The sequence below is a fragment of the Ambystoma mexicanum genome, chromosome 6q (assembly GCF_040938575.1).
Source record: "Ambystoma mexicanum isolate Mex_15411 chromosome 6q, UKY_AmexF1_1, whole genome shotgun sequence".
Lineage (NCBI taxonomy): Eukaryota > Metazoa > Chordata > Amphibia > Caudata > Ambystomatidae > Ambystoma > Ambystoma mexicanum.
The window spans coordinates 979,699,330-979,724,987 of record NC_090937.1 but is presented as its reverse complement, the minus strand read 5'-3'; the positions used below and the strand labels follow the sequence as shown (position 1 = coordinate 979,724,987).

General features: G+C 48.8%; 1 protein-coding gene across 6 annotated transcripts in view; it reads left to right on the top strand.

Moving 5' to 3' along the window:
* IRF2 (interferon regulatory factor 2) overlaps positions 1 to 23,802 on the top strand; it is a 580,815-nt gene extending 557,013 nt beyond the window's left edge. For 5 of the 6 annotated variants that reach the window (XM_069631488.1, XM_069631490.1, XM_069631485.1 and 2 more), the window contains one exon: positions 22,566 to 23,509. In XM_069631488.1, coding sequence (XP_069487589.1) covers positions 22,566 to 22,865 — 300 coding nt within the window. In that variant the 3' untranslated portion in view covers positions 22,866 to 23,509. Of the gene's footprint in view, positions 1 to 22,565 lie in introns of all 6 variants that reach the window. The other variant, XM_069631487.1, reaches the window with a different exon arrangement.
* Positions 23,803 to 25,658: the final 1,856 nt, after the last annotated feature.

Here is a 25,658-nt window from a genome sequence, read left to right as displayed (position 1 = left end):
GATATCACCCTTAAGACTGCTTTCCTAATAGCTATCACCTCCATTAGGAGAGTAAGTGAACTACAGGCTCTTTCTGTACTAGACCCCTTCGTAACAGTTCACAAAAATAAAGTGGTTCTACGCACACACCCAAGGTTTGCACCCAAATTCATCTCGAAATTTCATGTAAACCAAACTATAGAACTACCAACGTTCTTTCAAAACCCTTCCAGCTCGGGAGAAAAAAGTTTGCATACACTAGATGTACGCAGAGCTGTCATGTTCTACATGGAAAGAACCAGACCACTGAGAAAGACTAATCAGTTCTTTGTCTCGGTGGCAGCAGGAAGAGAAGGAGATGCGGTCTCAAAATCCACTATATCTAGATGGATTGTTCAATGCATCACTCTCTGTTACACTCTTGCTAAGAGAGAACTACCCTTCAAGCCAAGAGCACATTCCACTCGAGGCACTGGGGCTTCCATAGCATTCATTGCAAATGTTCCCCTTGAGTCCATCTGCAAAGCGGCTACCTGGAGTTCTGTGCACACCTTTACAAAACACTACTGTCTAGATGCACACTCTAGATCTGACTCCCAGGTGGGACAGGCAGTATTAAGACATCTTTTCTCTACTGTTCCTTCTCATAACCCACCGCCAACTCCGGGTACTGCTCGCTAGTCTATGCACAGCATGTGATTCTAAGCAGATTAACAAACATCAGAAGACAATGCATTACTTACCGTAAAAGCATTTCTGATGGTTGTATCTGCTTAGATTCACATGCGCCCACCCTTCCTCCCCGCTCGGATGGAAGGAACATAGACTTCCTTTATATCTCTCTTTTCTGTACTCACTCACGTCTATAAGGCTCCCTCAGGGCAGAAAAATACAAACAGAGGGACCTCGACGCGTGAGGGATTGTGGGTACAACGCACGTCACTATAGGGATAGTGTTACAGACACGCCTTGTCGACGTCCCCTTTTCGACTACGAAAAACAAAATGCAATACTCCGCAGTGACCACTGGATGTCGGACCTATGCACAGCATGTGAATCTAAGCAGATACAACCATCAGAAATGCTTTTACGGTAAGTAATGCATTGTCATGTTTAGGGTGACTTTTAACTGCAACACTGTCAAGTGTTGCTCATTGCCTTTCAGTGCTACTGCTTTGTATTGTATGATGGTGAAGAACACCATTGCATTCATCTCCTGCCATTTATCAAATACCTGACTGGCAGTAAAATTACTTCAAATAAGCGGTTGCAGTGACGGCCATAGTGGCCCTTATGGGCCCCGAACACCACACAAGGGCCTTTGAGTTTCGAGAGACCATAACACTTGGTACTGCCCGAGGTGCGGCTTTGTAAACGATCATAACATGCCTTTCGAATGGATTGTCCTCTCCCACGTATTCCTCATTTTATGATATTTGTATCCCAGGTCTGCTGCTTCAGAAAAAAAAATGTCACCAGCGCGCGCTGTGCTTGAAGCCACGGAGTCGTAGTCCCTCAAGGGCCGCCGTCGAGCATTGACGTCATCCGCTGTGTAAAGGGCTCGAGCAGTGCCCATTACCTCTGTTCTGTTTTTCCGACGCAACTGCTTCGTGTTACGAATGGCGCATCAGATTTATCTTTCGAAGATGTCTTCTTCATCTACTCCCACCACACCCAAGACAGGGTTAAAAAAATGTCTAACGTGTGGTAGGAAAATGTCGATAACCGGCCCCCATCGGAATTGCCTCTGGTGCCTCATCCCAGACCATCGGGTTGACGAGTCCGGCTCCTGTCAGGCCATGTCCAATAAGGCTCTTAGGGAACGTAGAGGTAAGCTGGCGGTGGGAGAGAAATCATATACGTCTTCTAAAAGACAAAAGGATTCAGATGAATCCAGTCGAAAATCTCGTCATGAGTCGAGAAGGTCGAGATCGAAGACTCGCTTGGGGAAATCCTCCTCGTCTTCGACTAAAAAGTCAAAGAAGCAATGTCACAGGTCGTCTTCCTCCTCGTCCTCCTCTGAGAGGAAAGTATCTTACCCATCAAAGCACGATTTCCCAAAAAAATGGGAGGCCTTCAGGGCTTCGATGCTAAAAATATTTGAGAATGTGGCCCATACACCCTTGAAGTTGCCGCGTGGTGATCATACCTCTACCCACTTTAAAAGTGACAGAGGAAAATCAAGTTCCAAACGCGCAAGGGTTGAAAAGGAGTCGAGAGTGTCTTCACGGTAAAGTTCCCAGACGCCTCGCATTAAATCAAAACCTCTGGTGCATAAATCGGGGTTAGTAGAATCGACATCAAAGTCGAAGGAAAAACCTGACTCGACACAATCAGTGAAAATGACATTGACACCTCTGGCAGTATCAAAACCCCCTTCGATAGCGTTGAAGCCTCCTTCAACATCATCAAAGCCAGAGTCTTCTTTGTCGAGGCCTGCGACGCGACGCCTTTATCCAGGCCTTCTTTAATTCCAAGACCTAAGTCGACGCCATTACCCAAACCTAGGCCAATTGCAACCTCTTTACCAGAAGAGGCCTTCCATCCTCAACCTAGACAGGAATTTTTTAGATCAATGTCCTCTATTTTTGAGGAGCACTCCTCTGAAGAGGATGTAACTTCAGCTGGGGTTACGTTTGGAGCTAGAGAGGTCCCTGAAGAACTAGCGGACCCAAACTGTAAAATGACAGATCTTGTACTGTCTCCAAAACGCCAGTGGCCTAGACGCTTCACCTGAAGTGGATTTTGAAAGGCCAGACCCTACCGATCATGCTGATCCTAGTTATAGGAACCTTATGGGAAGAGTCATTGACTTTATGAGGTGGAAGGCAGCTTCCCCAGTGTTTGATCAGGATGACATGACAGACATCTTGAGTGAAGATCCTTTTTTTTTTTTTAAACTCTCTTTATTAGTGGTTACAAAAGATACATGGCACTCTTCCACATCGCACCTCACATATTGTACAGGGATATATTACATGGTTTGTTAATACATTAGATATTACAGGGACTCGTCATCATCAGAAATCATGTCACACAAATACATTCTAAAAGGGCCCCAGATGTCCTTGGGCCTACTTGTCACAGGTTGGGTCAGGACAAATTGTTCATTAACATGTGTTAGTTCACGAAGAAAATGATTCATGCTCGGGGGCCCGGCGTTTTTCCGTGTTTGTAAGATGCATTTCTTGGCCACCGTACATGAGATGTTGAACAATCTTCTGATTTTTTTCGAAGCACTTGCCAATGTCTCCAAACAAGTATTTTTGAGGGTTCAAGTCAGGGGACACGTGCGTAATTTCTTCCAACATCACAGCCACATCCCTCCAGAATCCCGCCACCACTGGGCACTCCCAATACATGTGGAAGGATTCTGCCCGAGGCGCCCTGCATTTGGGGCACTCGTCCGGGGTATCTATTGTACATTTTTCTACTTTAGCCGGTGTGTAGTGTAGTCTGTTTAAAATCTTAAATTGAATTAAGCGTAGCCCAGCGTTCAGTGAGACATTTTCAGTGAGCGAGCAGTACCCGGCCCATTTCTCATCTTCAATGGGCATCTGCAGATCTCTCTCCCACTTCTCCTTAACCTGGTTTACTGTGGGGGTATGGGCCTGCACCGCTACATATAGTTTAGAGATTCCCAGGCCTTCTTTAGCCGTAACCAATTGTGTACATGCAGTGAGGGAGGTTCATCCGGGAAGAGCGGCCACCTTTTTTAAAATGCAGATCGCATATGATAATATTGAAGTGTCTTAAGTGGCCCAGCGCCCTCACCAATTCCCTCAGGGCTACAAATTTCCCGTTGATTAACATGTCTCCCAGTCTCATCTCTCTATTTGGATCCCAGGGTTCTTGCAAGTTGCTATCATGCGTTGGGGGTATGCCCGGGAAATTCCCTAGGGCTATTTCTGGGTTATAGGGTGTTTCTAATCTCAGCCTTTTATATATAGCCTCCCATGCCCTGACTGTGCAATTTACCGGGTTATATTCGCAAGTATCTTTGTATCGTGAATCAAAAATTACAGATTGTATGTTCGTAGGGTGTGTGGTGTATTCCTCTATCCATGTGTGGGGTGGTCCATCTGAAGCATTATACCAATATTTTGCAAATTGTTCTTGAGCAACATAGTAGTAAAGCTCAAAGTCAGGGGCAGCTATACCACCCAAGGAGTACGGTTCAGTCATTTTTTTCCACCCTATCCTCGCTGTTTTCCCGTTCCAAAGGAATGTTACAACCATAGATGGGAGTCTGGCGAAGAAGGTCCTTCCTGGCCATATGGGGACGTTCACAAAAAAATATAGTAACTTGGCTAAGATTATCATTTTGAGAATTGCGACCCTGCCATATAACGAAATTGGGAGGCACCCCCACATCTGAAGTTTAGTGATTGCAGCACACTTTCATGATTATCTGAGTATAGTGTAAGTCTATCCCTGGAAACAAGGGTCCCCAAGTATCTGATGTGCTGTTCTGACCATTTGAGGCCACATATCGTGTCTGGGCATTTGGTAGCTGGTGTAAGTGGAAATATTTCGGATTTGGCATTATTTACAGTGTACCCAGAGTATGCTGCACACTCTTGTATTTCTGCCATGATGGGTGCAATGTTCTTCTCGGGCTCACGCACATATAATAGCGTATCATCAGCATATAATGAGATTAGTTGGGTGGAGCCTTTCATCTTTATCCCCCTATCTGAATGTCTTAGTCTCACCGCAGCTGCCATCGGCTCTATGGTTAGCGCAAATAGTATGGGCGAGAATGGGCACCCCTGCCTAGTACCTCTGCCCAGTAGGAATAATTCTCCAGCATGGGGTCTGTCATGGATTCACATGCTCATGAATATTCCCCGTCGTGAGGCTGGGAATCCTCGATAAAGAAAAAATCAGTATCAGTTTCGTTTCTGATCCGTCTTTCTTAGTAGTAACCAATCACTGATCTCTGGGTCATACTGCCCCCAGCCAATGACTGCCCTCTCCCTAAGCCCCGCCTCCGGCAGCCATCCTCAGATTTTTACTGCACGCTCAAGTGTTGGGAGTCCTCGTGTTTAGCTCTTGAGTTTTTGTGCTGCGTTTTCACGCTTTTTCAGGAGATTCTTTTTTTTCGGTTTAACCGAGCCTCAAGCTCCACCGTTTCCACTTCCAACAACAGGGACCCGTTTTGGAATTCTTCTATGCCCCTCAAGGGTGAAGTTTTCATCGAGTTTACACTTCTTGGAGCATTCCGGAAGATCTGCGGCCTACCTCAACGGACATTGCCCAGGACAAGGGAAGCTCGATGCCCGGATCCAAGCTGTTCAGGTGCTGCCCTGGATGCGGATTACAGAACGTTTTCAAGGAGGACGAGCATTTGCGTTGTCTCTACTGCTTTCATGAGGACAAGACGTACGTGGAGAAAGACTGTGCGTTCTGCAAGAACCTTTCGGAACGGACCAAACAAGATCGTCGTTCCCGCCTCACCGCCTGGCTGGAGAAGGGCACAGCAGGTGAGAAGGCGAAGAAGTCCATAGGCCTCAACGAGCGGTCCATAGGCCTCAACGAGAGGTCCATAGGCCTCAACGAGAGATTCGAGAAGGTTCGATCCCAGGGGGCGGTCCCTGCTGACGTGATCGAAGATAGGGACGATGACGACGAACAGGGCCCAGTGGAGCGGCCATCCTGTCCGTCGCAGCCATTGCCCGAACCCCAGGATAGCTCGGCAGCCATTTTGTTGGCAATCCAATCCTTATGCACCGAGATAAGGACGAGGTTACCACGGACCCCGACGGAGGATCCAGAACCATGCCCGTCGGGAAGCCCTCCGAACAAGTGGAGGAGAGTCCACCCCGCTCCGCCCTTCATGCCGGTGAGACCGGTGTACCCCTCATCCCCCTCGCCGGACCCTAGAGAGAATACGGCGACGGATACAGCGATGGGGACGGACGATGACGATGACACAGCAGACATCCCGTCGTCACTCCAGCCCCCCCCACCCCCGCGGCCATCTCCAGCCGACGAAATTGGCTCTTTCCACGCCATGATAACCAGGGCATCCGAGCTCTTCCATCTCTGCCCTGAAGAACAGAAAAAGGAGGGGTTTCTGTACCAACGACGAGAGGCCAAGAGGAAGACAGGCCTCGCGGTGCCTTTTCTCGATGACATGTGGGATGACGGGCTTGCTGTCCTCAAGAACCCTTCCACGACACCAGCCAAGAGGGACAGGTACGAGAAGAAGTACCGAGTCCCCGATGCCGCCCCCTTGTGCCTCAGGGCCCAGCCCACGCCGGACTCGTCTCGGCAGCGGCTAAGAAGAAGGCGGCCGGTGCGGCAGCTTCAACTTCCACTTCCGATCGTGGCCCGCTACGACAGGGAGCTCTGGTTCAAGATAGCTCCCCTGCTAGACTTCCTACCTGATGACAAAAGGGCGGAGGCCCTAGAAATTCTGCAGGAAGGCGAGGTGGCGTCGGATCATGCCATAACGGTGGCAACGGACGGGGGCGTGGCTTGATGGCTACGTGAGAGGACGTTCCTTGGAGGAGCTCCCGATGATCCGATCTTGATCCTGGGAAGAAGTGATGGTTATTGGCGGACTTTCGAGCCCACGGTGCATCCAACGGCGCATGAAAGTGGGGGGCACATGGTAAGTGCCCTCCCCACTAGCGAGACTGCATATCCACGGAACTAGACTTCGAAGAAGGTGGTGGTCGTGCAATGGAAGGGCAGCACCCAAGATGGCCGCCTGCGAACAAAGGGCCATAAATGGTCCGTGGAGCTGAGGAAGACAAAGTTGGTCGGAACGTGGTCGAGCCCAACCAGATAGACGTGTCGCATGCGCCTCTGGCTGAAGGCAAGAACATAAGGGCGAGCCCCCACTGAGGAGGCCCTGGATCGTGGCGGGCTAGCAAAGTGAACCCCGTGAGGTACTCTGCAGCGCCGAAGATACAGCTGGGCGCGCGGGCCCAACCGACGCAGCAGGATGTCCTCCAAGGTGGTGCGACCCCGGATCAAACAGCCCACGATGGAGGCCTATGCTAGGTCGCCCTCGGGCGCGGAAGGGGGCAAGAGCAAAGACACCCTCGCGGCAGCGATGGACCCACCGGGTACTATCCAGGAGGTGCTGGCGGCAATTGCCGACTTGAAGGTGGCCTGGGAGACGAAGCTGGTCCTGGCCATGAAAGAGCTGCAAGAGGGCCTAAACCTTAAGATCGGAGCGGTCCGAGAAGAGGTGAACCTGTTGCGCCAGGACGTGCGAACGATCGCAGAGCGCACTGGGGAACTGGAGAAGGAGTTGGCCCCGACCACGGAGGCGTGCAATACTCACACCAAGGAGCTTCATGCCCTCATGCAACAAGTGGGCAATTTGGAGGACAAAGCAGAGCAGGCAAGAGCAGGCAGAGGGGCACGCCAGGCCCAACAACATTTGCATAGTGGGGGTTCCGGAGGGAATGGAAGGATCGAACCCCACGGATTTCGTTGAAACTATGCTCTTGCAGGAGATTACAGGCGGGGAGCTGACCCAGGGGTTCACGGTCGAAAGGGCGCATAGGGCCCTGACCAGGAGACCGGCCCCAGGAGCCCTCCCGCGGCCGTTGATCGCGAAGATCCTGAACTATCGTGACCGCGAGAAGATTCTTGAATTTTTCCGGAAAGGAGGCACGATAGAAAGGGGGTCAGCGAATATAACGGCATATCCGGATTATACGCTGCTCGTACAACGGAGTCGAATGAACTTTGGAACGGTGAAGAGGAGGCTTAGAGAAGCAGGCCACCGCTACATGTCGCTCTACCCCGCCAGGTTAAAGGTGTTTCATAAGAACAGATCCGTCTTCTTTGAGATGCCGACTGAAGCGACGGAATGGTTGGATATGCAAGGTCGATCTCAGGAATTGGATGCCCAGACAGAAGCGGCTGGAGATAAGTAGCACGTTGCAGAGGCGCCCGTGAGGCCATAGTTATGATATTGGGACTGGAATATAGTATGATATTGTGCTTGTGGGGGGGAAGTCACGGTATCTGCCGGCGGGTCCCGTTGAATTCACTTCTCCTAAATAGACGACTGGGAGCTCCTGGGGAGCAACCTCTGCACCCAATAGTAGTATATTTAGTTGGTCACTGTTAGAGTGGTGACACCCCGCAGGGTCTTCGTTCTCAGACACGAGACGGGTCCAGACGTGGGTAGGCCTGAGATCCAGGGATGGAGCTGGGCTATTGTTGGGGGTTGGCGGGGAGGGGGGGGGGGAGTTGTGTGCAGTGGTGTGAAGTTGGGGAAGGGGGAGGAGGGCACTGTTCGTGAATAGAAGGTAAAGAGCCAGGGAACGACCCTACGTAGGGAGCATTATGGGAAGGGATGGGATGGAGATAGACCGACCGGATGGCATCGGGTAATCTCAGAATTGTGACCTGGAATGTACGGGGCCTCAACAGCTACCTTAAACATAACAGTGATGCTGTATTTAAAGAGGATGCGCATAGACATAGCCCTGCTGCAAGAGACCCACCTCACTAGGAAAAGGCTGGAGGTGGTCAGGAGGAAATGGAAGGGCACTGTAGTGGGGGCGGCGTACTCTGCGTATGCTAGAGGAGTTATTACTTGGGTGGCGCCCCATGTGCCATTTCGGGTGCTTGATTCTACGGTGGACCCGGAGGGTAGAATGGTGGTGGTAACAGGTCTCTTGGAAAACAGAGAAGTACACATCATAAATTTGTACGCCCCCAATAATGATACAGCGGCTTACTTTAGGACCCTCTACAGTAAATTTGGCTCCCTGGCAGGGAGTACGGTAGTGTGGGGGGGGCGGACTTTAACTGTACCGTAGATCCCAGAATGGACAGGTCCAAGGACAGGGCAGGAAAAACAGCACCGGCAGCTAAAGCGCTGAGTACCTTACTGAAAGACCTAGGCCTAGAGGATGCGTGGCAAAGGCTGCATCCCACGGATAGACAGTACTCACACTACGCAGCGCCACATGATTTGCACACAAGGTTAGATTACATGTTTGTAACAGCCGAGATGGTGAGAGACCTAGAAGGGGCGGAATACAAGGCCCGAGTACTATCGGACCACTCGCCCTTGGTGGTAGACTGGCGACACCAGCCCCCACGACCGCAGATCCCTACATGGAGACTTAGGACCGAAGCTCTGCAGGACGAGGGGTTTCGGGAGGGCCTGAAGGATGCCATCGAAGAGTACTTTGATATAAATACGGGAAGCGTAAGCTCTGTGGGCACACTGTGGGAAGCGTTTAAGGTGGTGGTGCGTGGGGTAGCTATTTCCCAAGCTAAGGGGCTACAGGGGGGGGTCCAAAGGGAACTCCAGGAGGTGGAAAGGGAGCTAGAGGATCGCACGCGTTCCGAGAGCACCGCTCATGGTAATAGAACCAAAGTAGAGGAGCTACAGTTGTCCTGCAATGCACTCTGGGATAGACTGTGCAGGCTCAACTACAGGAAATATACGGAGAGGATACACGCAGGGGGCGACTAGCCAGGCAGACTGCTGGCCTGGCTGTATAAGAGTGAGACCCCCCGCTCGGTGATTAGTGAGATTCAGGACGAGAGAGGTTGCATATGCAACACCCAGAAAGAGGTAAATGAGGAATTCCTTAAGTTTTACAGACCCTTGTATGAGGACACGGGGAGGATATGTGTCAAGACATACTGGATACATTGGGGGACATTGAGCTGCCCACCTTGGATGATCTAGAACGCACTGAGCTAGACGCACCCGTCACCTCGGATGAGCTGGAGGTGGTGATTCGGAACTTGCCCACTTGCAAGGCGCCGGGTTCGGATGGGCTGCCCAGCGAGTTCTACAAAACATACCAGCCAGAGTTGCTTCAGCCACTGCTTGCCACTTTCAACGAGGCCTATGAGCAGGGAGAACTCCCATTGTCCCTCCGTGAGGCTGTAATCATCCTACTCCTGAAACCAGGCAAGCCGGCCGTGGAGTGCGGGTCTTACAGACTGTTGTCCATGCTTAACCAGGACAGCAAAATACTCACAGCGTTGCTGGCTAATAGACTGAAGAGGGTGATTAAGAAACTGATACACCCAGATCAGACGGGATACGTGCCAGGTAGGAACATCACCGATAACCAAAGGAGGCTACACCATGTCATAGACCAAACTGAGGAAGACACGGGCGAGCTGGCTATAGTGTTGTTAGACGCGGTCAAGGCCTTCGACTCGGTACGATGCCCCTGGCTGAAAGCGGTCCTGAAGGGGTACGGAATGGGACCTGGATACCTCAGATGGGTCCAGTTGTTTTATAGCACCCCGAAGGCGAGGGTCAAGACAGGGTTCACAGTCTCAGATTCTTGGCAACTTTGCAGGGGAACCAGACAAGGATGCCCCTGGTCACCCATGCTATATATACTGGCATTAGAGCCGCTGGCAATATGCCTGCGACAACAATATGGGGAGGTGGGTATAAGCACTGCCAGTGGAGAGCATCTGATATCATTATATGCGGATGATATGCTCCTTTATTTGCGTTACCCAGAGGAAAACCTACAGTATGTGCTAGAGGTAATAGAACGGTACGCTATCCTCTTGGGCATATCGGTGAACCCTGGAAAGTCCAGTCTGTTCCCTTGGGCAGATATAGGAATGTCCCGGTGCAGAGGCTGCCTGTCCTGCCAATACCATGGCAGCCCGTGACATTTAGGTATTTGGGAATAAACATTTACCACAAGGTCGAGGCAGAACACAAGCACAACACGGAAAAGGCGATAGAGGGGATCAAGAACAGCATGGTATTTTGGTCCAGATTGCCCCTGACCATGATGGGGAGGGCGGCCTTGCTCAAGATGGTGGTCCTGCCTAGACTTTTGCACTTCTTCGTAAACGTTCCGCTTCTGATACCTAGGAGCCTATTTGCGAAACTTCATAGCGTGTGCAGGGGTTTCGTGTGGGGCAGCTCTAGGAATAGGGTTGCTCTGTGGAAGCTCCAGAACCCATGTGACAGGGGGGGGGATAGGCCTGCCTAATTTTGAACTCTTATTACCTGGCGGGGCAGCTGCAGTACGTGGCCAGGTGGCTCTCGGCTGAAGACTCGGCGGAAGCCAGGGTCCTGCGTGGAGATACAGCCCCATACTTTCTGATGGAAGTGGTGTGGTTGTGCAGAGACAAACTGGTGGGCAAGGGGCAGCTACTGAGGCTGGGCTGGGAGATCTGGCACAGGACATGGAAGATTTGGTGGGGGCTCGGAGCCGTACTCCCAGCAGGCCCCTTTGGCGGCGCTGTGCGGGAGTGACTCTCAACTACTTGAATCGGTCCGCAGATACTGGGAACAGGTAGGCTTAGCCACCCTCGGGGACATATGGCAGGAAGGGGAGGCAGTGGACTTTCAGAGGTTGCAGGAAGAAACGGGAGTACATGGTGCCAATATATAATCTACAATAGGCTTGTGAAAAAGACTAGAGAAAGATGGCCTGAGACAGTGCTAGCGGAAGACCCAGGCGCCTCCCTGGAAACCATGTATGATGTATCAGAGGGCGGGCACGAAATATCGAGGATATGAGCTCCTGCGAGTAAGGGCAGGGAAGGAGTTGCTCCAATTGAGACAAGATTGGGAGGAGGAGGTGGGAGGACCCATGACGGATGGGCAGTGGGAACGGGCCCAGAGGTACCACAAAAAGGTGTCCCGAAACGCGAGATTCCAACAGCTTCAATTGTACGTTACCCACAGGGCTTATTTAACCCCCGGGAAGATTGCAAAGTTTGGGGGACCAACTACGCAGCAATGCCCCAGGTGTGGGGAGGTGAATGTGGGACTGCTACACATGTTTTGGGCTTGCCCGGAGGTGCATAGATTTTGGGACGAGGTCAAGACGAAACTGGCAGGTTGGCGGGTGGTGCTGGATGTGGAATCGGCCTGGTCATGCATGCTTGGGCTTTTTCCTAGACCCCGGCATTTAAAAAACATAAGCAAGATGAAGGACCTGGCTTAAGTTTTGGCCACACTTAGGATTGCCATGGGCTGGAAGGCAGCCCACAGACCGAGGGTGGAGTTATGGTGGACGGACCTCTTGAGGTGGGCGGAAGCTGAATCTGTAGTCTGGTTTGAAGCGGTCACCAGGGGAGGCGAGGAGGAAGTAGGGCCCTTGCTGGCCTGGCGGCAACTGGTGGCCTCGTTGGAAAACCCTCACCAGGGTGACAACGAAACAAAGGACCCGGATGATGACTGCCTAAGTATTGTGCTACCCAATGATGCTCCCGTAAACGACATGTGAGAATCGGCTCTAGTTTAAGGGGGGAGAGGGGAGTTGGGGAGTTTTGATGAAAATGTGCTGGAATATGATGCTTTCTATGTTTTGAAACAGTTGTAGTGTGTTTGTTTGATTTTAAAATAAAGTGAAAATATTAAAAAAAAACGATGGCAACGGACATTGCTGATACCGGATTCCACCAACTGGGCAACAGAGTTTGCCTCTGACGACAAGGATGGCTCAAGGCGACAGACTTTTGCCAGGACGTCCAGACCAGAGTGTTGGACATGCCGTTCGACGGCAAAAACCTTTTTGGTAAGGCGGTGGACGAGTCCCTACAGGCCATCAAGACCGACTCGGCGATGGCCCGGGCCCTTGGGGTGCTTCAACAGCGATGGCCCTTTCGGAGCTGCGGAGGCAGACAAGGTGCCTCCAAAGGATCCAGCGGTGGCTCCTCCACTTACCGCCAGGCGGCCCGCTCCTCTTCCCAGGAGGCCTACAGAGGACGCGGCAAGCAAGGGGAATCCCGCCGTCGCCAAGGCGGCAAGGCCGCCTCCAAGCAAGACTGACCCGGCCGGGTTGTCGGGCCCCCACCAAAGCACCCCGGTGGGAGGCCGGCTGACGAAGTTCGTTAGCGTGTGGGAGTCCATCTCCACCGATCGTTGGGTGTTGAACACCCTGGCCAACGGGCACTCGCTGGAATTCCAAAAGAAGTGCCCTCACATTCCTCCTGTGGCCAGGAAGGAGAATCACGTCCCTCAACTGCTGTTGGAGGTAAAGGCGATGCTCAAGAAAGGTGCCATCGAGCTCGTCCCCAGGATGCTCCGGGGCTCCGGAGTGTACTCAAGGTACTTCCTCGTCAGAAAGAAGGCAGGCGGTTGGCGCCCCATCCTGGACCTTCGTCGGTTAAACAAGTACATCAAGGTGCACAAATTCAGGAGGGTCACCCTCCAGCACGTGCTGGGACAGCTGGAGGAAGGCGACTTCCTATCATCGTTGGACCTGGAGGATGCTTACTTCCACATTCTAAAAAGGCACAGGAAGTTCCTCAGGTTCGTGGTTCATGGACGTCACTACCAATTCAGAGCCCTACCGTTCGGATTAAAGTCGGCACCCAGGGTTTTCATCAAGTGCCTGGCACCAGTGGCGGCGCGGCTGCGCCTGCGGGGGATCCACGTCTACCCCTAGCTGGATGACTGGCTAATTCGGGCAAGGACGAGGGAACTCGCCGTCGAACATACGGCGAGGACCGTCCGGTTACTCACGGAGCTGGGGTTCGCCATCAACTACCCCAAATCCCACCTGGTTCCATCGCAAGTTACACTGTTTCTGGGAGCAAAGCTCGATACAGTGGGGCAATTGGCCTCCCCTTCAGAGGAGAGGACCAAGACCATCCTGGGCAAGGTGCGGCGCCTGCTAGCCACGGACGTGGCCAGGGTGAGGTCCATCAAGTCCCTCCTCGGGATGATGTCCTCATGCATCTATCTTGTACCCCTCTGCAGACTTCGGATGTGTCCGCTACAGGAGTTCCTCGATGCCTGCTGGTTTCAGGCGACGGGCTGTTTCGAGGACAGGATCCCTTTCGACGAGGAGTTCCGTCGGGCGATCTTGTGGTGGGGCATCTGTGCGTCAAATCCCGGCGTTTCAGGAGACGGTGACGACGGACGCCTCTCTGGAGGGTTGGGGGGCCCACACCGGAGGCCTCCACGCAAGAGGCCTTTGGCTCCCGGAGGAGAGCTCTCCCAACATCAACATTCTGGAGCTCCGAGCAGTGTTCTGGGCTCTCAAGTCATTCCTTCCGTCCCTCAAGGGCAAAGTGGTGAGGTTCTTCACCGACAACACCATCACAATGTTCTACATCCGGAAGCAGGGAGGCACCAGATCCCCAGCCCTATCCAAGGAGGCCCAGGATCTGTGGCACTGGGCCGTCGCCCAGGGGATGTTCCTGGTTCCCTTCCACCTGGCAGGAATAAAAAACGCCATTGCCGACTCACTCAGCAGGCAGCTGCGCTCGTGCCACGAGTGGGAACTGCGCCAGGATCAAGTGGATCGACTCTTCAAACGATGGGGCAAACCCCAGATCGACCTGTTCGCGACGGCGACGAACTCCAAGTGCCAGAGGTTCGCCAGCAGGTTCCCACAGCCGAGGAGCATGGGCGATGCTTTCTCGTTCCCTTGGGACGGCCTGTTTCTGTACGCGTTCCCTCCATTGCCGTTGCTGCTCCGCCTCATCAACCAGCTCAAGAAGTCCAGGTGCAGGATGATCCTCGTCGCACCGGCATGGCCGAGGCAGATCTGGTTCCCGGACCTTCTGGACTTGTCAACATCCCCGCCAGTCAGGCTGCCGGCGGACGTGGATCTTCTCTCCAGAGAAGGAGGCGCCATTCTCCATCACGACTCAGTCGCTGAGCTTGCAGGCCTGGCTCCTGCAGCACTAGAGTTTGGAGGGTACGATATCCCGGCTGATTGCAGAGAGGTTCTTACAAAGTCCAGGGCGTCCTCAACTGAAGTGTTACGGTCATAAATGGAAGAGGTTCTCTGTCTGGTGCCGTGCACAGAAGATTAACCCTCTGCGGATTACGGCCCCTCAAGTGCTGCCGTACCTACTGTCGCTGGCCAAAGCTGGACTGGCTCACGCCTCCATAAAAATACATCTGGCTGCCATCTCCCGATATACCAGGACTAAGGGACGGAATTTATGAAGGGACTATTCCGATCATTCCCGCCGGTGAAGGCTCCTGCCCCGGCGTGGGAGCTTAATGTGGTGCTGACCCAGGCTCATGGGAGCCCCATTCGAGCCTATGCATTCGGCGCTTTTGAAGTTCCTGTCATGGAAGACAGCGTTCCTCGTGGCCATCACCTCTGCATGACGAGTGGGAGAGATTCAGGCCCTATCTTGCAAGCCTCCATACTTGACTTTTCATGACACAAGGGTAGTGCTGAGGACGCATCCCTCCTTCATGCCCAAGGTGCCGTCGGACTTCCACCTGAACGAGCCCTGGTGTTACCAGTTTTCTTCCCGTCGCCTTCGATGCCAGCCGAGAGGACTTTGCACTCGCTGGATGTAGCTAGAGCGCTGAAGTTCTACGTGGACCGCACAAAGAGTTTTCGGAAGACGTCACAACTGTTTGTGAACTTTGGGGTCTGTGAATCAAGGGAAGGCTCTATTGAAGACTTCCATTTCCAGATGGCTCTCCGGCTGCATCATGCATTGTCACCGGTTGGCAAATCGACGGCTGCCCGGCGGTCCGAAAGCCCATTCGACCAGAGAGATCGCTGCTACCACGGCGTTCCTGTCTGGTGTGCCCCTGCTGGACATCTGCAGGGCTGCTACGTGGAGGTCGACGCACACCTTCACAAGATTCTACTGCGTCGATCGGGACTCCAGGGAGGAGTCCAAGGTCGGCCAAGCAGTGCTGCGCAACCTGTTCGCTTAAGGTGAGCCTGGTGAGGAGGTAAGAGATGCTTAATGTTGAGTTGTTGTATTGCTTAATGTTGAGCCTGTTGCCACCTCCCGTGGCTGTGCATGTGTATACTGCTATGTATTCTTTATTCATGAGCATGTGAATCCATGCCAGACCCCATGCTGGAGAAGGAACAAGTTACTTACCTGTAACTGTTGTTCTCCAGCATAGGTCTGGCATGGATTCACATGTGAACCCTCCCGCCTACCCCTCTGCGGCTCTTCACTTGGTCATACTGCCACTTGGCGTGCTACCAAATCTGTGGATGACTTCCGGAGGCGGGGCTTAGGGAGAGGGCAGTCATTGGCTGGGGGGGTGGTAGTATGACCCAGAGATCAGTGATTGGTTACTACTAAGAAAGACAGATCAGAAACGAAACTGATACTGATTTTTTCCTTACCGAGGATTCCCAGCTTGCTGACGGGGAATATTCATGAGCATGTGAATCCATGCCAGACCCATGCTGGAGAACAACAGTTACAGGTAAGTAACTTGTTCCTTCGGAGATGGATCGATTAGTTAGTAACCGAGCGCCGGGATCAGTATACAGCAACTTCACGTATCTAATAAAATTGGGGTCTATCCCAAACGCCTCCTGCACAGCCAGGAGATAAACCCACGAGACTGAGTCAAATGCCTTTTTGGCGTCGAGAGATATGGGAGTAGTATATTAGGGCTTCTTCCCATACCTGCATCAGCATTGGTACCAGCTCATGGCGGAACTCCTTATAGAATTCGGCGCCTATCCCGTCTGACCCCGGTGCTTTGCCTGATGACAGTGTTTTGATTGCCTCTATGATTTCCTCAGAAATTACAGGCTGCTCCATTGCCAACCGGTCCTCGTCTGGGAGTTTTGGTAGGGAAAGTGCTGCAAGGTATGATTTAATTTCAATGCCCGATTTCATGTCTTTGTTTGAATATAGTTCTTTATAGAATTTAACAAATTCCCCGTTGATCCCCTCTTCCCTCAGGAGTACCTCCCCCTGTGCTGTTTGTATGCTAGTGATCGAGTGAAGGTCCTTTAAAAGATCCTGTTCTGCCATTTCATAAGGCACTACAAAAAAGGGTGATGTCGAATTGGAATACTCCTGATACCATTTCAGCAGTAAATAAAAAGTTTGTACCAAAATATAGGCCATCCTTATCAGATCCTGAATATTTATCCCAACATCCCTCCCCTGAAAGTCTTGTGGTTCAAGCTGCAACCTCCACTAGGCAATCACCTTACCCATCTATACCACCAAACAGGGATGATAAAAAAAAAGTTGATGCTTGGGCCAGGAAAGTGTTTTCCTCGGGTAGCATGGCTCTTAAATCAACCAAAGTCACTTGCACATTAGTAAGATTTACTTATACCCTGTGGGACTGCATGTCATCAGCGGCTGAACGCATCCCGGAAGGTGAGGAACGGGATGGTTTCCTGGCTATAGTTAAAGATGATAAAAGAGGCTATGGAGGAATGCCTTCAGTCAGGATTGGACACTGCTGATAGTGTAAGCAGGTCCATGGCATCTAGCACGGCCCTACGCAGGTTTGCATGGCTAAGGAAATCTGGTTTTGCACCTTATGTGCAGTCTAGATTACTTAATATGCCCTTTGACGGCTTGAGGTTGTTTGGCAGCAAGGTGGACGAAAGCTTGGAGAAGCTGCAGACCTCAAAAGCGGCAGCACAATCACTTGGCGCCGCTATAAGACAACCTCAACAACACTCTTATGCAGGGTCATCTTCCTGGAAGTGTCGTCCCTTTCGTTTCTATTCCAACTTTGGAAGAGGGAGGGGGCAGGCCAGTCAGAGAGGCCAACAGAGAAAATCCTTTCATGGTGGAAAATGGAAAGGTGCTACATCAGCACAAGCAGCGGCCACTACCTCCTCAGCCACTGCTGCAGCTGCTGCAAAGCCACTTTGAGGTCTTCACCCACAAGACCCCGGTGGGAGGCAGAGTCACTCGGTATCTGGACGAATGGTGGGGCATTACGTCAGATTTATTTATTTATTTAGTATTTATAATGCGCCGGTAGCTCGCAAGCCTCAGGGCACAGATACAAGGACACAAAAACAGACAAACAGTGACTAGATAAGGAAGACGGGACAACCATATAAATTTACTCTGAACTAGGCATAGGCTGGGGATGTCATTTATTTGAAAATGTGGGTTTTCACCAGTTTGCGGAAACAGATGTAGTTGGTTTCCAGACTTAAGTGGTCTGGAAGATTGTTTCCGACCCTCGCAGCCAGTCTTTGGAACAGTCTGCCTAGGCCGCTTTTAAGTTTGTGTGGGGCCGCTGGATTTTACCAAGTTGGGACGATCTCAATGTTCTACTTGGAACATATGGTTTAATCCTGGTTTTTAGGTAAGCCGGAGCTTTTCCGTAGATACATCGGTGGGCGGTGGTTAAGGTCTTGAAATGCACCCTATCTTCGATTTTCAGCCAATGAAGCTCCCTTCTGGAGTTGCTGATGTGCTCTGATCTAGTTTTGTGCTTGACAATTCTTAATGCATTGTTCTGGACAACTTGGTAGCTTTGCAGACACTGCTTAGAGGCACCCAGGACTAGAGCGTTGCCATAGTCAAGGTGCAACATGATGGTAGCTCTTGCTATAGTCGCGCAGTTGTCCTCTGATATGAAGGGTCTGATAGCTTTTATTAGTCTGAGGTGGTAAGCACAGTTTTTTTGATGTACTGTACTTGGGCATCCGCCCCAAGAGATGCTTCTAGCATCATACCAAGGATTTTAACCTTACCCAGGACCGTTATAGGTGTATCTTTAATCTGGAAGGACGTGTAGGAGGAAGATAGTTTTGCTCGGGCTGAAGATGAGCCGAATATCATGAGCTCTGTTTTTTTCCCGTTGAGGCACATCCAATTGGAGTCCATCTATTGCTCCACGTTGTTGTAGATCATGGTAAGTTGCTCACTATCTTTCTGATAGTTGCCACTTAATTCAAACACCAGCTGCGTGTCGTCAGCGTAGTTTGTAAAATAGGTGTTGATATGATCGAGGACAATGCATTAGGTACCTCAGATAGAGGTTGAATAACAGTGGTGACATGCTAGCCCCTTGGGGGACTCCACAGAGGATTTCCTTTTCCAAACAGAACTTGTCCCCCAGTGCACCCTAGATATCCGCTTTTTTAGGAAAGACATTATCCAGCCGATGGCTTCATCAGAGCAGTTGGTGGTCTTTTTTAGTGCATTCTGGAGTAGGTTATGGTCGAGGAGGTCAAACGCGGCGCTGAGGTCAAGGAGAATGAGGAGTCCTGTCCTACCCTTGTCAATAATGCTGAGCATTTTGGTCTGTAGGTCTAGCATGGCCGTCTCAGTACTGTGGGCAGGGCGGAAGCCCGACTTTTGTGGGTGAAGGGAGTTCGAAACCTCCACATGTGCCTGGAGCTGCATGGTGGCAATCATATCCATGATTTGAAGGATAAAGTTGCAGTTGGTTATAGGTCTGAGGTTATTTGGATCTCGTTGGTCAAGATTGGGTTTCTTAACCAGAGGAGTCACGGTGACCTTTTTGATGGCATTGGGGACTGTCTGATCTCTGAAGGAGGCATTGATGATCTTTGTTAATATAGGGGCGAATATGTCAGTGTTGTCCAGTATTATTTTGGGCGGGACGATATTCTCTGCACATGTCATAGGTTTCAAGGAGGCAAGTACCTTAGTCATTTCACTGCTGGTAATTTCTGTGAACTTGAAGGTTTCGATATATGATGTTGCGGTCTCATCTGGCAGAGTGACTGGCGTTTTTTTGTTGGTCAGGGAGTTTGCGATAGAGTCCCTAGCTTTGGAGATTTTATTGAAGAAGGCGATCTGGGTTGCAATGCATTCTTCTTGTGAGGGTAGGAAAGGATGGGTGATGGCTCTGGGTTTTTCTATAGATTTTAGAATGTTGAACAGTTTGCTGGTGGAGTTAGCGGCTGTAGAAATCTGTTAATTATAGAAGTTTTTCTTAGCCTCAGTTATCATGTGTTTATATTTTACTTCACTTTCCTTCCATAGGGTTTAATTGGCAGGTGAGGGTTTTTTTTGCCAAACATTTTCTCCGATTCGTTTGACCCTTTTTTGTTCTGCTAGTTCTTTGGAGAACCATTGTTGTTTTTTTTTTAGTGGATCTAGTTGACTTGGTCTGAAGGGGCGCCACTTGATCCGTAAGTTTTTCGAGATGGCTAAATAAATTTGATAGTAAAGTTTCACAAGAGTCGTTCTCAGCTTCGTTATTTTCAACCTTCGCCAGGCATTGTATGAGATGGTTCCTATCGATGTTTTTGTAGTTTCGGTATGTCGAAAGGATGGAGCAGTTGGGGGTTTTACGTTTGGGAAGTGGCAGGATGATTTGGAAGGATATGCTGTGGTGATCTGGCCATATGCAAGGTTCCGTCTTGAACTCTCAGGTTTCGAGGTTGTTGGAGACGACCCAGTCAAGAAGATGACCGTTGTCCATTGTGGGCTCTTGGTTATTGATCTTAAAATCAATTTTGTTTAGGGATCTTTGTAGTTTGCCGGCTTCTTTATCCTTAGTATCGCCATACCATCGATTGAAGTCACCCATAATTAGTGTGGCTGTGTTGGGTCCTTTGAGCATGTTTAGCTGGTGTTATTTTGTCGTTAAAGTCTGGGGTAGATGTAGGGGGCCTGTAAAGAACTATCAAGTTTAGGCTGCTGTTAGCCGTAGGGGTATGCTTGAGGTGCATGATTTCACAGCCCAAACATGCTATGCTGCTGGGGAACATGTGAATGGAGTCTCTTGCAATAACTGCAACACCACTCCCCTGACCCTCTTCTCTGTTAGAGTAGAAGATGGAGTAACCTTCCGGAACTGCGGTGTCGCAGGTAGGGCCGATGGGGTCTTTAAGCCAGGTTTCAGTTATACAAAAGATGTGTATCATCAACAATTCTGCCATGAACACATTGTGCGTGTTTATTAAGAGAGCGAGTGTTAAGTAGGCATAGTTTTAGGTTGAGTTTAATTGTGGAGTGATGCTCAGGACTGTTCCGAGGGGGAGCGATCAGTTTCTCTTTGTTAGGGGGCCTTTTGGTAGCGGGTTTTTCCCTAGTTGGGGACATATCCTGGCTAGTGCGGTCTAGGACTGTGTACACAGCTTTTTGGACCATATTAATGCGTGCATGCTTATTGAGATCAAACGTAAGCTTATCAATATGGAGCAGCCCCATGACTACCTGTGAGGATGTTACTGTGATCTGTAGAGAATCGAGCAGCGGTTTCTGCCCTGGACGCTGTGGACGGCGAGGACCGGCGCAGACCGGCTTGCCCCTGAAAGCGCCGACGTATCGGGAAATAGGTAGATGTTGGGCATTTTGAAACTTCCTTACCAACTGCAGAATATGGTGAGCTTTCTCCTCGGGAGGTGTGTTTTCCCTGAGGAAGTGTCCGGGATTGCTCTGATGAATTGAAGTTTTTGGCTTGGAATCATTTGTGACTTCTTGTAATTGAGGGAGAAGCCCAGACTGTGCAAGAAGTGGCAGGTCAAGGCCAGATGTTCCTGGGCTTGTTCGGGTGAACTCGCCCTGAATAGCCAATCGTCCAGATAAGGGTAGACATGAATCCCCCTTCTTCCGATACTCGCTGCCACCACCGCCATCGGATGCCTGGGCAGTAGAGATAGTGATCCATGGTTACTGCCTTCCTTTTCATCAAAGACCTCAAGATCATCCACCGGGAGTCAACTCTGTAAAAATTCCAGACCCGCTCCTTGTGCAGTAGATTTTAACCCTGCTAGAGAAAGATGCAATAGAACATGTACCTGTAGCGGAAAGGAACGAGGGTTGGTACTCCCCTTATTTTCTCATCCCCAAAAAGGACAGAGGATTGAGACCGATCTTGAACTTAAGATATTTGAGCACATTCCTCAGGAAGGACAAATTCAAGATGGTGACCCTTTCTCAGATCCTCCAGGCTCTTCAGCTTCAGGATTGGCTGTTCTCATTGGATCTTCAGGATGCTTAATTTCATGTGCCAATCCATCTCAAGCACAGGAAGTACCTGAGGTTCGCAATTCGTGGTTCTCATTATCAGTTTCGGGTTCTACTATTTGGGCTGACCTCCCCCCGAGGGTTTTCACCAAACCGATGGCGGTGGTGACAACGAGTATCAGAAGAAGGTTCATGTCTACCCTTCTCTGGATGATTGGCTATTCAGGGCGAGTTTATATCAGATGAGGAATACATGGGAGGAACATCCAATCAAAGAACGTTACAGTTGGTAAGTAACTTGTTCTTCTGGTTCAAATGAACTGGGATATATTGGAGTCCCCGGATAGAATATGAATCTGCTGGAGCAGTTAGGGGGACATTGGTAGCGGGTGCACCCTGCATTGCTGAATGTAAGAGGCGTGACCCTCTGCAGATTGGCCAGTCTTCCAACATTATAATACATCAAACATACATTGATTCATTTATGAACTCACCATAGTGTAAGCCCTATGCATTAGTGATTTCCGCATGGTTTTACGCATGGGTTTTCATGCTGGAGGATTTTCAGGTAGAAGGGGACATGGAATGAAAGCAATATTTCTGCCTCCATTAAGCACTTGAATGCGTTTATGCCAGTCTCAGATGATGATGATGGTGTAGAATGCTTTGGATTCCTTTGAATCAGCAAGCTGCAGCATTTGCTAGAAGCTGGTGGATTCTATAGGAATCAATGTTAAATTGTTTGCACTGTCAACTGCAAATAATGCATGTAAACCTGGGCCCTCAGAAATGTAAGTGCGAGGTTTGCACTTCTTAACGAAAGCAACGGACATGGCTTTGAAGGGACTGCAATGTGAACTGTGCTTAACTACAATGTTAAAAAGATTTGATAACAAAACAGTTTGGTACTTATTTTCTCGAGCTTCTGGTTTTTTTTGTTTAGTTTTTTTAATGTAATGTCAAATTATACAAAGTCAGTAATAATATACTTCTTTTTGTAGGCACGTCTTCGTTGGGAAAAAAGAACAGACGAAAAAACGCGTCAATACAATCCTTTGACCAGGAGTAGCCATTCACTTCCCAACACGCCGACATTTGTCACATCCAGCAAACCTGATCTACAGGTCACCATCAAAGAAGAAAGTTGTCCGCTGCCTTACAACAGCTCCTGGCCTAAATTCCCTGAAATCCTATCCGTCCCGCAAGTGGGATCTACTGCTTCCACGAGCACCAAGCCAGACAGAGTGAGCGTCATTAAGAAAACCTCTGATATTACTCACCCCAGAGTCAAAACCTGTTAAGTCTTTCATATTTTTATTATTTTTTAATATATTTTCATTTTCCGGAAGTCGAGTCTCCCGACACAAATCTGACAAATCTAAGGGACAGCCTCGACAGTGACACATGGGATTTACATCTCCATACACACTGGAGCTATCAACTCAGGACTCCAGCCATCCTATATGATAAAGCGGTTGGACCTCTCAAGTTTACTTCAAAGGAAGAGCTAGATGTAACGACCATCGACACAGTATGAGTTCAATTGTGCTGCGCGTCTCATGGTTATGGCAATGATGGAACTGAAACCCTTAGAAAAGAAGAGAACATGTGAAATAGCTGGAATTTATTATTTTTTTTAAGAGATTCTTTATTGTAAATATGTATATTAGTGCAGTACTAGCAACAATGCAGTCTGCCTCTGCACCTTACAAAAAGCACTTGCAAAATAGGCCTTTTGTACCTTTGCTGTAATCGAAGGTGTATTGTAAATCCTTACCGATGGCCTAGCTTGCTACAGTGCGTCTATGAAATTAAAATACTTTAAAAATATTATTTAAAAATGCATCTTATGTACATTTCGTGCGTTTCTGAGAGTGCTTAGTTTTTTAATCTGATGTGCTTGAATGCTGAGGTACCATAGGAATGAAATGGAAAAAAGAGAAAATATGCAAATTCCCAAATAAAATCGAATGGAAAAAAAACTTTCTTGAATTAAGCTTTTAAAAATTATTTTATAAAGGATTATTTTTTATTCAAATTATATCAAACAGTATAATTATTTTGAACAATAACTTTATAATTTAGAGTTTAGTTTACATGTTCATATGCCGGAATTTTGCATTCTAATGGCACATTTCTTTTTACATTTTGTCAAGGTGAAACGGTTATGAACTTTCATGTGGCACCCACATTTTTCTGTGAATAGATAAATAAATATAATATACAGCTACATTTTAATGACCAATCAGTCTGCTTTTGTAAACCTTTTTCTTGTAACTTGTTATTCATAAAGTGTGGCAAGCCAGAAGTAGGACTCAGACTCTGCGACATAATGTTCATGGAATTAGTTATTCTGATCTCCTGGCCAGCTTCAAAGAAAATAACAAACTAGAATAATGAAAACTAACTCTAAGAGATATGTTCCCTATTCTAAAACATAAGGGTTCAAGGTAAGCATACTAGTGTCAAGATGTCTCCAAGCATAAGGTCCATAGCCCAAATCCTAAACTAGCCTACTGCTTTCCTAGAAAATCTAACACACATGGGTCTAAAGGGTTTAACCGCAGAGTAGTTGGGTAAGGATCTGCGCCAAAATTAATTGAAATCAATTCAAACATATATAGACAAAAAGGTTTATTATTTTAAAAAATTAGTCCTTGGGTATAGGAATACAGTGCTAAATCATCCTAAGCCAACGTCCTCCAAATGGTGGCACATGCTAAGGTTTCTCCCGTGACTGGGCTTTGACAAGGCGTAGCAAAAATTGAAACAATTTAAAACTAATTAGCCTGTCTAGAAATACAGGTTATGATGTCCTTGATCTCATTATCATACCATGTGCCCTTGGTTAGTTAGTGTCTTTAATATCCAATTGATTGTTTATCCATCCTGACATTGTTACTTCCCAATCTTAGATTTAAACAACCATTAGTTGATCTTAATCTGTCACAAAGCATGAAGTTATCCATATGTTAACACATGATCATATTTGTTACACTTCAAATAGTGTTTATAATCCTCATGCATAATTACATCAATTTACAGTAGGTCATTGCCCTTTTCTAAAGAGACCTGTTCAGAAAGGTAAGGTGGGGAAATAGAGAGGAGAAAGGAGAAGGGTATTAGGGAAGTGATAAAGTAAGTCTATATTCATTGTATTTCATTCTATAATTTTGAGTAAACTATAGTTTTCAGGTAAGCATCATGTTATTCATGCTTCATTTTTGACTGCCAGGCTCATGACATCACTGGCATCTCTGGTTTATATTCTATGTTTGTGCATCATTGCATGGATACAGTTTAGAGAGGTAGTTCCATGGTGACACGAGATTCTTTGTTATTGTTCTATACTATCGGTGCATGTATACCTTTTTAGAAACTGCAAGTCATTACATGAAGAACTTGCGCATAAGGATATTGTTATTGTTTTAAAAATGTTATCAGAACTAAGTAGTATACCTTCACAAGAGGACAAATTGCCTCTTAGGTCTCTTTCAGGAAGGTTGAGCGTGTGCGAGTCCTAGTTGGACAAGAATATAGTCGATCTCAATTCTTATTGTGTATCTGTGAATTAAAAAACCTTGAGTTGATACAAGCAACAAATATTGGTATGTGCATAACACACAGTTGGTCATAATCGTGGTACCCTATAGTATTTGAAAGGAAAATACCTTTTAGCCTTTGGTCATCCTTTCATTTTTTGTCCTTTGAACTTTGGTATTATTCTATGTCATGGTCCTTATATAGGTCTCCTAATGTATAGAGACAAAGATTGGTCTAAATATCTCGTGGCTCCAAGGTTGACTAAATATTAATGGTGTGCTCTAATTCTCAGTCTTACCTTGTTAGGTGGTTGCTTGTCTATTTTTAGGAAGGCGGAACTCCGCATGTGGGTGGTAGCACTGCCATCTTGAAAATGCGATTTATTATAATGCAATGATGTCACGCATTTCCCGATGCCGTGATGTCATCGTTGACTGCAGAAGTCACTCGCCGCAGCATTATAAGCCTGATTAAAATAATGTGGCGTTCTTAAGTAAAAGATTAGTAATCTGGAGGTGAGACCCTGTATAATTCAAGAGGAGGGTATTCCA